Source organism: Trachurus japonicus, chromosome 17 (genome assembly GCF_045865225.1).
Source record: "Trachurus japonicus isolate A0001 chromosome 17, Traja_1.0".
NCBI classification, from domain to species: Eukaryota; Metazoa; Chordata; class Actinopteri; order Carangiformes; family Carangidae; genus Trachurus; species Trachurus japonicus.
Window position 1 is genome coordinate 3,091,685 of NC_140923.1, and position 16,545 is coordinate 3,108,229.

At 45.6% G+C, this 16,545-nt stretch overlaps 1 protein-coding gene across 1 annotated transcript in view; it reads left to right on the plus strand.

Moving 5' to 3' along the window:
• rasal2 (RAS protein activator like 2) overlaps window positions 1-16,545 on the plus strand; it is a 113,406-nt gene that overhangs the window by 84,366 nt on the left and 12,495 nt on the right. Inside the window, exons 9-13 of the mRNA XM_085805290.1 lie at window positions 6,385-6,529; window positions 8,428-8,572; window positions 10,551-10,790; window positions 13,067-13,268; window positions 16,278-16,486. Of these exons, the coding sequence (XP_085661416.1) occupies window positions 6,385-6,529; window positions 8,428-8,572; window positions 10,551-10,790; window positions 13,067-13,268; window positions 16,278-16,486 (941 nt within the window). The remainder of the gene's footprint in view (window positions 1-6,384; window positions 6,530-8,427; window positions 8,573-10,550; window positions 10,791-13,066; window positions 13,269-16,277; window positions 16,487-16,545) is intronic.

A 16,545-nucleotide genomic window follows, 5' to 3' on the forward strand; every position in this document is an offset into this window, starting at 1 on the left:
TGCCTCTCCCTCTTTCTGTCTCTATCTTTCTCTTTCTGTCTCTCCCTCTTTCTGTCTCTCCTCTTTCTCTTTCTATCTTTCTGTCTATCTCCCTCTTTCTCTCTCCTCTTTCTATCTCTATCTTTCTGTCTCTCCCTCTTTCTATCTCTCTTTTTGTCTCTCCCTCTTTCTGTCTTTATATATCTTTCTGTCTCTCCCTCTTTGTGCCCTGGTGCACATCCTGCAGAGCACCGGCAGGGCCAAGGTCAGAGGGGGCGGGGCCACGAGCCGCTGCTAGCTTAGTTTAGCCTAGATTAGATAAGTAGTAGTAGGCTTGTCACGATACCAGGACGTCAGTAGTCGATACCAACACCAGTGAATTTCCTCGATTCTCGGAACTCATTCAACACCACTAAAAAAGAAACAAAAAAAACTAATATAATTCTGCTCGTTGTAGAGTCCCCAAATTTACACATAAGGTGTGTTAACTCATTGAGTGCCAACTGTCGTGTTATTAAATAACTACGTGAGTCCAGCTGTAAGTATAGCGTGAATGTTTATTTACCTAACTCCCGTACACAACTGCCCGTCTCCCTGGCTACCTGTTCCCTAGGCTACGGTGCACCGGTGACGTCATCACTATGAACTGACATAGTTCTAAATGTACAGTTACACCACATCTCCCCTTTCTAGAATCAATGGGTAGACCGCCATTGATTCAGCAGGACCTTAGGGGGTTATTCTGCCCCTGTGGCTGGAAGGTCTGCTCCTATCTGAGTCATTCACACTCACAACAGACACACAGCCATTAACCTTAGCTTGTAACAATAAATTACAAATACAATAAAAATTCTGTCTGTCCTCACTCTAAACTGACATTTACATTCAAATCAAACACATTTTTTTTTTCTTTTTTTTTTTTTTTTTTTAAATATCTCTCAGTCTTGTTAAAGTCTGTGATGAGAAAAATTTAAAAGCCGAACCGGGTCGGTCTTATCACAGCTCTCCCAGACCTGGTTCTGAGAGTAGGAGTAGATGGTGCTTCTGGAACGTTCTGCTGCAATGGTGCTGCTGCAGGTTGTTCTCTTGAAGGTCGGTCTGGAACACCTCCTCTGCTCAGGTGCTCAGCTGCATCACTGCTGCTCTGCTCCGGTGAGGGCTGCATGGTGATGAGATGACGACGGTTTCGCCTGATGATCCCGTGAGGTCCCTCCACCAGATATGAGCGGGGCGTGGTGTGGCTTCCGATGACAGCTCCAGCTGCTCTTTGGTCTGTGACCCACACGTTCTGCCCAGCAGTGAGTCTGTTGAGGTTCCGTGCACGGTGTCGCAGATTGTAGCGTTGTGCATCTTTCATCTTCCTCTCCTTTTCCTTCAGCAGTACAGTGTCTCCATCAGGAAGAGCAGGATCTAACAAAGCAGGAAGAATAGGCACAGTGGTACGAAGCCTCCTCCCCATGAGAAGTTGAGCTGGACTGTATCCATTTTGAAGTGGGGTTGCCCTGTATGAAAGCAGAGCAAGGTAGGGGTCATCTGACTTCTTCAGGAGCCCTTTCACTGTCTGTACTGCACGTTCAGCTTCAGCATTTCCCTGGGGGTATTTTGGGCTGCTGGTCACATGATGAAACCCATAGGACTCTGCAAACTCTGCAAAGGCTGCTCCTGAGAACTGTGGCCCGTTATCAGTGACTAGGGTCTCACAGATCCCGTGACGTGCAAAAATTGACTTCAGGTGGTGGATTACATCATTAGACCTTGTGGGGGTTAGCAGGGCGATCTCCACATATCTTGATGCGTAGTCCACCACTAGCAGGTAGGTCTTGCTCCCTAGCATGAACAAATCTGCTCCACATTTCTGCCATGGCCGGCCTGGGTACGGTGTTGGCATCAGCGGCTCCCTGTGGTTCTGTCTCTCCTGGCAACATGCTCTGCAGTTAAGAACCAACTCGTTCAGCTGCTGGCTCAGCCCTGGCCACCATACTGACTGTTGCGCCCTCTCTCTACACTTGACCACGCCCTGATGACCTTCATGCAGCTTGACGAGGATGTCATTTCTCATTGTTGAGGGAATTACAAGTCTTTGTCCTTTAAGTAGGAGACCATCCTGGACTGTGAGAAGAGCACGTTTCACCCAGTACAGCTTGAGTGCAGGTTCGTTGGTGCCATGGGCTGGCCATCCTTCTGCACACAGCTGCATCACACGTGCACACACACTGTCCCTCTGCAGCTGCTCTTTCAGCTCTTCCAGGTAGGCAGTGCTCGCAGGTAGGTTTTCCATTACCATGTCAACATAGATGTTAGTGTCTTCAAACAGCTCTTTGTCAGCCGGTGTTTCTCCTCTCTTGACTGGCGCTCGTGACAGTGTATCTGCTGTCCACAGACATTTCCCTGCCACATGAGAAATGGAGTAGGAGTAGCGCATCAGACGCATTCTGAAGCGTTGGATCCGAGGAGGTAGAGCATCCAGTGCTTGAGACCCCAGGAGACTCAAGAGAGGCTTGTGATCCGTCTCCAGCTGGAAGTGTTTCCCAATCAGGAAGTTGCGGAACCTCTCACAGGCCCAGGTCAGTCCCAATGCCTCCTTTTCCACTTGTGCGTATCTCTGCTCAGTTGGTGTGAGAGACCGCGACATGTAGGCTATTGGCCTCCACTCCTCATCCCATTTTTGGAGTAACACTCCTCCTAGCCCGTATGACGACGCGTCCGCTGAGACCTTGCATTCTCTGTTGGGGTCGTACATGGCTAGCACAGGTGGTGACGTCAGTGCATCCTTCAGATCTTGGAAAGCTTTGGCCTGCTCAACGCCCCACATCCAGCAGTTCTTTTTCGACAGGAGATCACGCAGAGGTTTGTCTCTCTCAGCCAGCTGTGGGATAAACTTGCCCAGCTGGTTTACCATCCCGAGAAAAGATCTTACTTCACTCACTGTCGTCGGCTCCTGCATCCTCTTCACAGCCTCTGTCTTGCCTGGGTCTGGGCTGATGCCACTGGCGGAGACCACATGACCTAGGAAGCTCACCTCTGACTTTGACAGGTCACATTTGTCACTGTTTAGGGTGATGCCTGCCTTTTGGATCTTCTCCAGCGCAGCATGCAGGCGAGCGTCATGCTCCTCTTGTGTACGACCCCAGACCAGCACATCATCTATGTGGCACACCACGCCCTCAAGCCCTTCTGTGACCTCTGTCACCATTCTGTTCTGAAAGTGTTCAGGAGCTGATGCTATGCCGAAGGGAAGCCGCTTGAAGTAAAAGCGCCCAAAGGGTGTGATGAAAGTTGTCAGTTTCGCTGAATTTTCTGTCAGGGGAATTTGCCAGAACCCCATATTTGCATCCAGCTTACTAAAAATTCTGGCTCCAGCCAGCATTCCAAGTGTTTCCTCCACTGATGGCAGGATAAACTTCTCTCGACACACTGACTCGTTCAGTTTGGTGAGATCAACACATATACGCACAGCACCTGTCTTCTTGGGCACCACCACAATGCCAGCACACCAGTCTGTCGGCTCCTCGACTCTGCATATCACCCCGAGGTCTTCCATGCGGGACAGTTCCTGCTTGACTTTGTCCATCAGTGGCAATGGGATCCTCCTTGGTGTTTTGAGTGAGAACGGTTGAGCCCCTGGTTTCAGCTTTATGGCATATGGCTGGCGCAATTCTCCAAGTCCGCTGCACAGTTTTGGGTAAGTTTGCTTTAATGTCTCCATTGTGACACTGTCTAGGCGTGTAACCAGCCCCAGCCTACAGCTCACGGATCTTCCCAGCAAGGCAGTGTGCAGATGGCGAACAACATATAAATCCTCCATCTCTGCTTTCTCACCTCTCCTCAGCAGCAGCCTGGCGACGCCGACAACATCAAGTGGACTCCTCCCAGGTCCCAGGAGTGGCTTTGTTGATTTTCGGAGCATTGGTGGATTGTTCTTATATATCTCCAGGAATACAGTGTGTGGCAGGACTGTGACGTCGGCACCTGTGTCGATTTTGAATGTCACTTTGCTGTCATGGATGTCTATATTGACCATCCAGGGATCACCATCTGTTGTGATGCTGCCAAGGAAGATAGCATCCTCTTCCTCTTCTTCAACCTCATGCACAGATTTTGGTGCCCTGCACACACGACTGTAATGTCCCTTTCTGCCACATGCATGACATTTAACTTCTTTTGCAGGACAATCTCTTGGTGGATGTGATGAAGAACTGCCACATTTTTGACACTGCGACTGTGAAGATGATTTTCCTTTGCTGTACTGGGCATTGTGTGGCTTATTAGCATGCTGAGGTTTGTTTTTAGCATTCTTGCTGTGCACTCTGACTCTATCCACAGATTTAGCATCACTTGCCTGTGCTCTGGTGTCACCTCGCAGAGAAGCTTGCTGCTTTTTCACCTCCTCGCTTTGACGCGTCATCCTGACAGCTTTGTCCAAGGTGAGTTCTGCGTCCAGCTGCATGCGTTCAGACAGCCCCTTGTCCAACAGTCCAACGACGAGTCTGTCTCTGATTAGCTCGTCATGTAGCACCCCATAGTTGCAGTGTTCTGCTAGCGCATATAATGCAGTGACGAACGAATCCACTGGCTCTCCTTCTCTTTGTTTGCGCATGTTGAATTTAGCACGTTCGTAGATTACATTTTTCTTGACCACGAAGAAACTTTGAAATCCATCACGTACCCCCTTGTAAGTGTGTCTTTCAGGTAGAGTAAGCCCACGTAGGATGTCATCCGCCTCGTCCCCCATGCAGTATATCAGTGTGTTGACTTGATTCTCGTCGGAGCTTACGTTCAGATTGCTTGCCAGGCGAAATCTTTCAAACCTCCGGATCCATTTGTCCCACTCTTGCGGCTTTGAAAAGTCGAAGGACTCCGGTGGCTGGATATTAAACGTAGCGCACGGCCCCCCGGCGACTCTCTGTGCTGCCGTTGAAGCTGCCGTTGCTGCTGCCGTTAGCTCCCTGCTGCTACCGTTAGCGTCTCCTCCGTGGCTCATCCTGTCCTCCACTTTCTTTCCGTTGCAGGTGTAAACGAAACGATCCTCTCTTTTTTTTTTCTTTCGTCGGGCTTCTTCTCTCCACGCCAACTACAGGACTTCTGACACCATGTCGTGTTATTAAATAACTACGTGAGTCCAGCTGTAAGTATAGCGTGAATGTTTATTTACCTAACTCCCGTACACAACTGCCCGTCTCCCTGGCTACCTGTTCCCTAGGCTACGGTGCACCGGTGACGTCATCACTATGAACTGACATAGTTCTAAATGTACAGTTACACCACACCAACCACGTAATTTCTCGTTTTTCGTTCCCATGCGTTGAGTGCCAAAAACGTAATTTTACGTTTTTTGCTTTTTTTTTAAATTATGAAAATAGACACTTTAATACACATTGTATGTAAATTTGGGGACTCTACGACGAGGAGAACTGAAATAGATGACGATCAAAGTCACATGACAGCTCATGATCTGGAAGTTTTTATCATAACTCAGCTTCTGCAAACGGAGTTCTGCATGTGGATGCAGCAGCTGCTCTGCTCTCACCTGCGCTGCTGCTCCAGCTGCTCCAGCTGCTCGGAGCAGAAACAGGAAGCTCTCAGCCGACTGTCCTGCCCGGTCTTCATCTGGAGCAACACCGTGTCCTCCCCAAGGTCCTCCCGCGGTAAAATCTGATGGTCTCTGGGCCAAAGCAGACCGCCGTCACCGACCCGAACCACAGACGGACCGCGACCACCGGTGGGACCGGTGTTCCCGAGCCGCTGTGGCCGACAGACCCTCACGTTCCGCGGCGAGAGGCTGTGACACGGCACGGTGCGTCTGTGTTATTGTTGTTTAGTGGCGCCCCCCCTGCCCCCGATGGTGGTTTTGTGAATAGAACAACAATTGTTGTATATATTTATCTTATACGAGCCCTTTGATCCAGAAATGCGAGTGTCAGAAGAGCGACAGGCACAAACAGAGCAGCTTTCATAAAAGACACTCTATCTCCTTTTCTAGAAAAAAAGGAGGGATTTTGGTGAAACCCAGCCATGTTTAGCTTGACTTTTCTCAGGAACGGAGGCACGTAGAAACAAACGGTTTGTGGCCACCTGAAGCATTAAGTTAAACCTTTCAATTGAGATACAGTATGTGTTGGTGGCAATAATATAGAATACACTATGGCTCTAAAATAAAAAGTCAAAAATGGTCTAAATTGCCGGTACACTTGACTAAAACTTTGGAAAGGAGCGCGGCACTCAATGAGTTAAAGTGTCTATTTTCATAATAAATAAAAAAAAGCAAAAAACGTAAAATCTCGTTTTTGGCACTCAATGCATGGGAACGAAAAACAAGAAATTACGTGGTTGGCACTCAATGAGTTAAGAAACAAAACCGTCTGTTTATTTTGCATAAGGACTAATAAAGTTTTGACTCCGGTGCAGGACTTCCTGACCGACCTGGTGATGTCCGAGGTGGACCGCTGCGCTGACCACGACGTCCTGATCTTCAGAGAGAACACGCTGGCCACCAAGGCCATCGAGGAGTATCTGAAGCTGGTGGGACAGAAGTACCTGCACGACGCGCTGGGTGAGACACACACACACACACACACACACACACACACACACACACGTGATTTAAAGGGATAGTTCACCCAAAATTGAAATTGCATTCATTATCTCCTCCCCCTCATGTGGACTAAGGGCTGGGAGAAGTTTCAGAGTCCTCCGTGGCTTCTCTGAGTTACAGGGGGTCTCGGCGTAGCAGTGCATGTCCATATGACGGTTGCAAATGGATACCAACTGTCTTGGTAACAAAAAGACACACCAAAAAACATCCAAATACCTCCATGCTGCTCGTCTGTAATGTCCGTCTTGTATTGAAGCCCCAAATGCAGGAGCTTTGAGAAGCTTCCGCTACAAAACAAGCTTGAATTATAGACTTATTTCATTTTTTTCGGGACAGTTTCGCATTTCGGGGCTTCAATACAAGACGGACATTACATACGAGCAGCATGGAGGTATTTGGATGTTTTTTGGTGTGTCTTTTTGTTACGAAGACAGTTGGTATCCATTTGCAACCGTCATATGGACATGCACTGCTACGCCGAGACCCCCTGTAACTCAGAGAAGCCACGGAGGACTCTGAAACTTCTCCCAGCCCTTAGTCCACATGAGGGGGAGGAGATCATGAGAATGAAATTTCAATCTTGGGTGAACTATCGCTTTAAATAGCTTTGTGTTTTATGTGCTGCTCTCTGATTGGCTGTGTGGAGGTGAAGTGCACCCTGGGAGTCGTAGTCTTTGATGGGTTTTTTTTTTATCTCTGGCTCCTTCCTGATTTAGACCAAAGGTTTTTTATATTTTTATATCGATTTGATGCTAAAATTACATCACAGGACCTTCATCATCATCTTCCTCCTCCTCGGAGCTTCAGTAAGAGAAGCAGAGGATCTAATAATAGAGCCGACGTCGCCTCCACCCTCAGTTTATTTAGAGACACCAGTCGTCTGCTCGGGCTTTTATTTTGACAGGTGAAGTTATTTTGAGGCCGACGACACTGTAAAAACCCAGCCTCTCTGCCGACAGTGAACGCATCATCGCTCACCAGATGATGATGATGATGATGATGATGATGATGATGATTCACACAGATTATTATCAATGATTGATCTCTCTCTGTCTATCCTTCTGTCTCTCTCTCTCTATCTTTCTCTCTCTGTCTATCTTTCTCTTTCTGTCTCTATCTATCGTTCTCTTTCTGTCTCTCCCTCTTTCTGTCTCTCTCTATCTTTCTGCCTCTCTATCTTTCTCTTTCTGTCTCTATCTTTCTCTTTCTGTCTATATCTATCTTTCTGTCTCTCCCTCTTTCTTTCTCTATCTTTCTGCCTCTCGCTCTTTCGGTCTCTATCTTTCTCTTTCTGTCTCTATCTTTCTCTTTCTGTCTCTCTCTATCTTTCTGTCTCTCCCTCTTTCTATCTCTATCTTTCTCTTTCTGTCTCTATCTATCTTTCTCTTTCTGTCTCTCTCTATCTTTCTCTTTCTGTCTCTTTCTATCTCTATCTTTCTCTTTCGGTCTCTATCTATCTTTCTCTTTCTGTCTCTCTCTATCTTTCTGCCTCTCCCTCTTTCTGTCTCTATCTTTCTCTTTCGGTCTCTATCTATCTTTCTGTCTCTCCCTCTTTCTGTCTCTGTCTCTCTCACTCTTTCCTTCTCTATCTATCTTTCTTTCTGTCTCTCTCTATCTTTCTGCCTCTACCTCTTTCTGTCTCTATCTTTCTCTTTCGGTCTCTATCTATCTTTCTGTCTCTCCTTCTTTCTGTCTCTGTCTCTCTCACTCTTTCCTTCTCTATCTATCTTTCTCTTTGTCTCTCCCTCTTTCTGTTTCTATATCTCTCCAATTCTGTCTCTCCCTCTTTCTGTCTCTCTCTCTTTCTCTTTCTGTCTCTATCTTTCTCTCTGTCTATCTCTCTCTTGCCCCCTCAGGTGAGTTCATCCGAGCGCTCTACGAGTCGGATGAGAACTGCGAGGTCGAGCCCAGTCGCTGTTCGAGCAGCGAGCTGTCGGAGCATCAGAGCAACCTGAAGATGTGCTGCGAGCTCGCCTTCTGCAAGATCATCAACTCCTACTGGTACACACACACACACACACACACACACACACTAGGGATGTCAACGAATGGCAGGAATGAGGTTTGAATATTGCCTCTTAAAAAAAAAACAGATATTCGAATAAAAATCGAATTTCTATTTTTTCATATTTTCTACAAGAATCAATACAAAGAGATGGACTTTTATAGCGGTAGCCTGTATTTATTATCAGTGCATGTCAAACACGTTTTGAATAGCTTACATTACACAATGCAAATCAGCAACGACATATTAAAGCAGAAGTAAGCGATCCGGTGGTTTTCGCTAATGCTGCGTTCCAGGCAGGCTTTTGAAACCGTAAATTACAGCTTCAAGTCACGACTTACGACTTTGTAGCGTTCCAGGCAACCCACTCGTGTTTCTCCGACCTGTTTTACCTGTGAAAGTCACTATAACGGCCACTCGTAACTTCTGACCGGTGAACTCGTACCAGATCGAACTGGTACCACTTCACAGGTCGGAAAAACGTCTTGTCAGCCGATGGAGTTAGCAGCCCCCGCCCTCGTCATGGATCTATTGGTCCTCGTCCCTACGTCACCACATTCACGGCGTTCCTTGGCTGCACACACAGAGAGGACTGCCCCTTTATGCCGTTCTCTTTCCTCATTGGATAAAACTTGTAGGATACGAGAAAAGTTTTCTCCTGGGCTCAGAGCAGAGCAGAGTGACTGACAGACCCGTGTTTCAGACCAAACACTCTATAGAAGTGATTGCTGTCGGAAGATATAACTATTTAAGACTTAGATTAACACAAAAACATTGCTTACTTCTGCTTTAATACGTGAAAAAAGACCGCGTTTTACTCGGCCTTTATCAATTCATGTCAAACAAGTTTTGTGATGACGAGAGCGAACAGCTCGCTCGGGAAACGGGATAAGAGCCGGCATGTTTTCTTCCCACATCCAAGTAATGATCCTTATAACGCGGATCAAGTTCAGTCGTGATGAAGTGCAGAGGATCATCACAGCTCTCAGTGAACGGCACGATTTCTTTTTTAATGCGCGATTAAAGCTGTCACTCGGTAGTTTGGGAAAACAGAGAAGCTGCTTCTCTCCAGACGTGACCACACAGACACGTGTCTGTGTATGTCTGTGTGTCTGTGTGTGTGTCTGTGTGTGTGTGTCTGCACGTCACACCGACGGCCGTGCATTGTAGGAGGAAGTCGTAGTTGCTGTTGTTGTGGTTGTGCGCGTGAAGATAATTTAAAAATAAATTATTAATATTCGAATATCATATTTTAATATTCAAATTTCTGTCTATCTCTATCTTTCTGTCTATCCTCTTTCTATCTCTATCTTTCTGTCTATCCTCTTTCTATCTCTATCTTTCTGTCTATCCTCTTTCTATCTCTGTCTTTCTGTCTCTATCTCTCTTTCTGTCTCTCCCTCTTTCTGTCTATCTCCCTCTTTCTATCTCTCTCTCTGTCTATCTCCCTCTTTCTATCTCTCTCTCTGTCTATCTCCCTCTTTCTATCTCTCTCTCTGTTTATCTCCCTCTTTCTGTCTATCTCCCTCTTTCTGTCTCTATCTATCTTTCTGTCTCTCCTCTTTCTGTCTATCTATCTCTCCCTTTCTGTCTATCTCCCTCTTTCTGTCTCTCCCTTTCTGTCTATCTCCCTCTTTCTGTCTCTCCCTCTTTCTGTCTCTATCTTTCTGTCTCTCCCTCTTTCTATCTCTCTTTCTGTCTCTATCTTTCTATCTCTCCCTTTCTGTCTATCTCCCTCTTTCTGTCTCTATCTATCTTTCTGTCTCTATCTCTCTTTCTGTCTCTCCCTCTTTCTATGTCTTTATTTCTTCTTCTTTTATCACTATAATTCGAATATACATTGGAATTTCAAATATTCATTGACAGTCCTAACGACACACACACACCTACCTGACACACACACACACACCTACTTGACACACACACACACACACACATCCTGACCCCCCTTTTTTCTGTCCCTCTCTGTCTCAGCGTCTTCCCCCGGGAGCTGAAGGAGGTGTTTGCGTCGTGGAAGCAGCAGTGCGTCGCCCGCGGTTACCAGCAGGACATCAGCAAACGGCTCATCAGCGCCTCGCTCTTCCTGCGCTTCCTGTGTCCCGCCATCATGTCGCCGTCGCTCTTCTACCTGATGCAGGAGTACCCCGACGACCGCACCGCGCGCACGCTCACGCTCATCGCCAAGGTGATCCAGAACCTCGCCAACTTCACCAAGTGAGTGTCTCCTGCCGCCGCCGCCGCCGCCGCCATCTTCATCTGATGAGTTTGATCAGCTGATTAGTTTGATCTTAAGGGATAGTTCACCCAAAATTGAAATTTCCCTCATTATCTGAAATTATCTCAAATGGATACCAACTGTCTTCGTAACAAAAAGACACACCAAAAAACATCCAAATACCTCCATGCTGCTCGTATGTAATGTCCCTCTTGTATTGAAGCCCCGACATGAGAAATTGTTCCGAAAAAAATTAAACAAGTCTATATTTTAAGCTTGTTTGTATTGTGTTGCTCTGCCGGAATCTCGCGCGATTTGCATCGACACCCCGTTCACGGCTCCGCAAATCGTGCGAGATTTCCGGCAGAGCAACACAATACAAACAAGCTTAAAATATAGACTTGTTTAATTTTTTTCGGAACAATTTCTCATGTCGGGGCTTCAATACAAGACGGACATTACAGACGAGCAGCATGGAGGTATTTGGATGTTTTTTGGTGTGTCTTTTTGTTACGAAGAAAAGTGAGCTCCGTTCTCAACCGTCACATGGACATGCACTGCTGCACGGAGCCCCGCTGTAACTCAGAGAAGCCACGGAGGACTCTGAAACTTCTCTTTCTCTTTCTGTCTATCTTTCTGTCTGTCTCTCTTTCTGTCTGTCTCTCTTTCTGTCTCTCCCTCTTTCTATCTCTCCCTTTCTGTCTCTCCCTCTTTCTGTCTTTATCTATCTTTCTGTCTCTCCCTCTTTCTGTCTCTCTATCTCTTTCTGTCTCTCCCTCTTTCTGACTCTATTATCTTTCTATCTCTCCCTTTCTGTCTCTCCCTCTTTCTGACTCTATTATCTTTCTATCTCTCCCTTTCTGTCTCTCCCTCTTTCTGTCTATATCTATCTTTCTGTCTCTCCCTCTTTCTGTCTCTCTATCTCTTTCTGTCTCTATCTCTATCTTTCTGTCTCTCCCTCTTTCTGTCTCTATCTATCTTTCTGTCTATCGAAAAAAAGTAGAAATTTCAATTTTGGGTGAACTATCCCTTTAGTTTGATCAGGTGTTTAGTAGAGGCAGTTTAGCTGATTAGTTTGATCAGCTGATCCGATCATCATCATCATCGTCGTTGTCGTTTCCTCCCATTCTGTCTCTCCCTCTTTCTGACTCTATTATCTTTCTATCTCTCCCATTCTGTCTCTCCCTCTTTCTGTCTTTATCTATCTTTCTGTCTCTATCTCTTTCTGTCTCTATCTCTTTCTGTCTCTATCTCTATCTTTCTATCTCTCCCATTCTGTCTCTCCCTCTTTCTGTCTCTATCTCTCCCTTTCTGTCTCTCCCTCTTTCTGTCTTTATCTATCTCTTTCTGTCTCTCCCTCTTTCTGTTTTTATCTATCTTTCTGTCTCTCCCTCTTTCTGTCTTTATCTATCTTTCTGTCTCTCTCCCTCTTTCTATCTCTCTCTTTCTGTCTCTATATCTCTCCCATTCTGTCTCTCCCTCTTTCTGACTCTATTATCTTTCTATCTCTCCCTTTCTGTCTCTCACTCTTTCTATCTTTATCTATCTTTCGGTCTCTCTATCCCTTTCTGTCTCTCCCTCTTTCTGTCTCTCTATCTCTTTCTGTCTCTCCCTCTTTCTGTCTCTCTATCTCTTTCTGTCTCTATCTCTATCTTTCTGTCTCTCCCTCTTTCTGTCTCTATCTATCTTTCTGTCTATCGAAAAAAAGTAGAAATTTAAATTTTGGGTGAACTATCCCTTTAGTTTGATCAGCTGATCCGATCATCATCATCATCGTCGTTGTCGTTTCCTCCCATTCTGTCTCTCCCTCTTTCTGACTCTATTATCTTTCTATCTCTCCCATTCTGTCTCTCCCTCTTTCTGTCTCTTTATCTCTTTCTGTCTCTCCCTCTTTCTGTCTTTATCTATCTTTCTGTCTCTCCCTCTTTCTGTCTCTCTATCTCTTTCCTTCTCTCCCTCTTTCTGTCTCTCCCTCTTTCTGTTTTTATCTATCTTTCTGTCTCCCTCTTTCTGTCTCTCTATCTCTTTCTGTCTCTCCCTCTTTCTGTCTTTATCTATCTCTTTCTGTCTCTCCCTCTTTCTGTCTTTATCTATCTTTCTGTCTCTCCCTCTTTCTGTCTTTATCTATCTTTCTGTCTCTCTCCCTCTTTCTGTCTATCGAAAAAAAGTAGAAATTTCAATTTTGGGTGAACTATCCCTTTAGTTTGATCAGGTGTTTAGTAGAGGCAGTTTAGCTGATTAGTTTGATCTGACCGGAGCGTGGCCTCGTCTGCAGGTTCGGGAACAAAGAGGAGTACATGGCGTTCATGAACGACTTCCTGGAGCACGAGTGGGCGGGGATGATGCGCTTCCTGTCGGAGATCTCCAACCCCGAGACGCTGTCCAACACGCCGGGCTTCGAGGGCTACATCGACCTGGGCCGCGAGCTGTCGGTGCTGCACGCGCTGCTGTGGGAGGTGGTGTCGCAGCTCGACAAGGTAACGCCGTCCGTCTGTGTGTGTCTGTGTGTGTGTGTGTGTGTGTGTGTGTGTGTGTGTGTGTGTGTCTGTGTTTAAAAGACTCTAAACTAAAACCTCAGAAAGAAACACGACGTCAACAACTCCACATCAGTTGTGTTAAAGTCATGACTGTTTGTTTGTGAAACTAAAGGAGTGTGTTGTTGCTGCTGCTGCTCTCAAACACAAAGTAAAACTGACCGCGTGTCATGATAATATTAACAACAATCGTAATCATATTGATAACCTGTAATAATAATAACGATAAACAGAACATCCACCTGATAGTTACTAGGGCTGGGCCGATACGCTTTTGTGCCGATTCGATTCTCTAACGATTTTTGGGTCCCGATTCGATTTAAATTGCGATTCTGATTAAACAAGTATTGCGATTTTATATTTCAATTATTGTGATTTTCTTTCCTTAAACAAGAGCAGGTTGAACCAAACACTTGACAATACATCATAAGTCATATTTACAAAAAACAATACACACATCACATCTGTTTGTCTGTTGTGTTCGTTTGTTCACATGGATATCTGTGAACAAACGAACACAACAGGCCGGTTTGACTTTGTCGAGTGTAATGGCACAGAATACATGATCGTACAATAAAGATTGGTCATCCCCCCCCAAAAAAAAAAATTTTTTTAAAAGTTCGCTAGAAGAAAATCGCGATTAATATAAAAATTGCCATTTTTTTGGCCCAGCCCTAATAGCTACACTGCTGATAACCTGTGCAGGGAATCGAACCTGCGATCTCCAGCAGAAGAAGAAGAATCTCTGCTGGCTCGGCCGACAGAAATTATAAATATCTTTAACACCAGACGGTCTGACGGACAGGTTGGTTTTTTAAAATGTATTATTATGTAAATAACTTTGTTAAAAATACTGTGAAAGGTCATTATGTCAGCTGAATACTTTGTTTTAGGTTCTTTTTTTAGACAAAAAAGGTTTCTTTACCTACTAAAAAAATGAAGCCGATGAAACGCACTAGTATTTATTCAGCGGACTGTCATAGCGGTCATATTGACGGCTTCATATAAACAGATGCTACAAACCAGCTGTGACAGAAAAGACACATAACAAACATTATTTTATAAGGACAGAATAAGCCGCGTTTCCACTGCAGGAGTTCCTGGTAAAAGGAGGAGGGGGTTTTTCCCTTTTTAGTAACATTGGGTTGTAAAAATGCGTCTTATTTCGGGGCTTCCTCTTAGCATCACATGAATCCTGCTTTGAGTCTGACCAATCAGCACAGAGTAGTCTAAATCTCAAGCCCCACCAGGACTTCTTCAGGGCCGATCCGAGTACCGACCCCCAGACAGGGCCTACACAGTGCCATGTTAGATATAAACACTGAGCATCATGTTTCCTCACCCTCGTTTATAATGACTATTGAATAATAACGCAACCTAATAAATCTGTCGGCTGCTGACCAATCACAGCTCTCCGTGGGTGAAGGCTACACTATGCAACACAACTTCATTAATTAATTAATCCATCGTACCTGCTGAGACTCTGAGAGCCAGAGTCATTACTGTGACCTCGGTCCAGTGAGACGTTGAGTCTGTTGTGTGTGTGTGTGTGTGTGTGATTGATTATTGATTGATCGTGTGAATATATCTGATTACCCAGGGGGCAAAGCAAAAAAACAGACACGGAGCGTTGTAAAAGGTTTGACAGCAGAAATGATCTCTAGGAACTTGAAGGATTAAAACCTGGGTGGACAACCCGGTCAACTAGCTGCTGGAAAGCTACAGGGGCCTAAACCCCTAATTGCTGGCGAAATTATGTAAATGCAAATATTTAGGTACTACAATGGCATAAATAAAATAAAATTTGGCAGAGAGTATCTTGACACATAGGGGGAGGCATGAAAAAAGGATTCTGGGGTTTGTTGCAACTTGATTTTAAGATATCACCCTCAACATCCCAAAAAAGACAAAAAAAAGTACTGTTCGCCTGACAAATTCTCATGAAAATTATTATTTTTCAGCACTTTATGGAGAATATTTATGCTTAACATGTATTTAGAAAATTTCCTTAATTCATAAGCTTCCATTTGAGTCCAAGATAGTCTTTCTATCTCCAAAGCCACTTGCTGTGGCCAACGGTCTTCTCTATCTATCTGTTCACTTAGAGGAGACCAGAAATAGAATGGTTTCTGATCATACCAGTTAACATGTAGTTTTTCACAATAGGTGTTGCATTGTTTGGAGACAGCCTGTAGCTTTCCAGTAGCTAGTAGAAAGGCTATCTGGGACTCAAATGGAAGCTTATGAATTAAGGAAGTTTTCTATATACATGTTAAACATAGATATTCTCCATAAAGTGCTGAAAAATAATAATTTTCATGAGAATTTGTCAGGCGAACAGTACTTTTTTTTTGTCTTTTTTGGGATGTTGAGGGTGATATCTTAAAATCGAGTTGCAACAAACCCCAGAATCTTTTTCTCATGCCTCCCCCTATGTGTCAAGATACTCTCTGCCAAATATTATAGTTGTATGTACTAGATATCATTTCTGGTGTCAAACCTTTTACAACGCTCCGTGTCCGTTTTTTCAAAAAACTGGGATTTTGCCCCCTGGGCAGATGGTGTAACATGAATGAACATCAGGAGCAGAGGTCACCGCCGCATTTAACCCTTTAACCACATGAGCTCGTCACAGCATGCCCCCCCCCACCCTCCTCACCCCCTCCTCCCCCCGGCTGTGCCGTGTCTCACCCGTCTCTGCATGGCTCTGCTGTGTCTCTGCATGTTGTTCTGGTTGATTTGATTTTGGTTTCCATTAAGTTTCCCTCATGTTTTATTTTTTTTTCCTCCCCCCCTCCCTCCTTTGTTCTCCCTCTCTCTTCACTTCCTGTTTGGCCGATTCTCTCTCTCGCGCGCGCCACCACGTTGGTCTTGTCCTCCCACCACCACCGCTGCATCCTGGTGCTTCCATTCAAACACACACACACACACACACACACACTCGGACCCCAGGGTGAAAATTCCTTCCTGCAGGCCACCGTAGCGAAGCTGGGCCCGCTGCCGAGGATTCTGGGAGACATCTCCCGTTGCCTGGCGACGGCGCCGACACCGGTGCAGCAGCAGCAGCAGCTGCGGCGTTTCCAGGACCACAGCTCCGCCCACAACATCAGCGGCAGCCTGTCGTCAGGGTTACAGCGGATCTTTGAAGACCCCGGTGACAGGTGACCAATCAGCTTGACTCTCTGTTGATGACATCACACACGAACCGCTGCTCGTGACT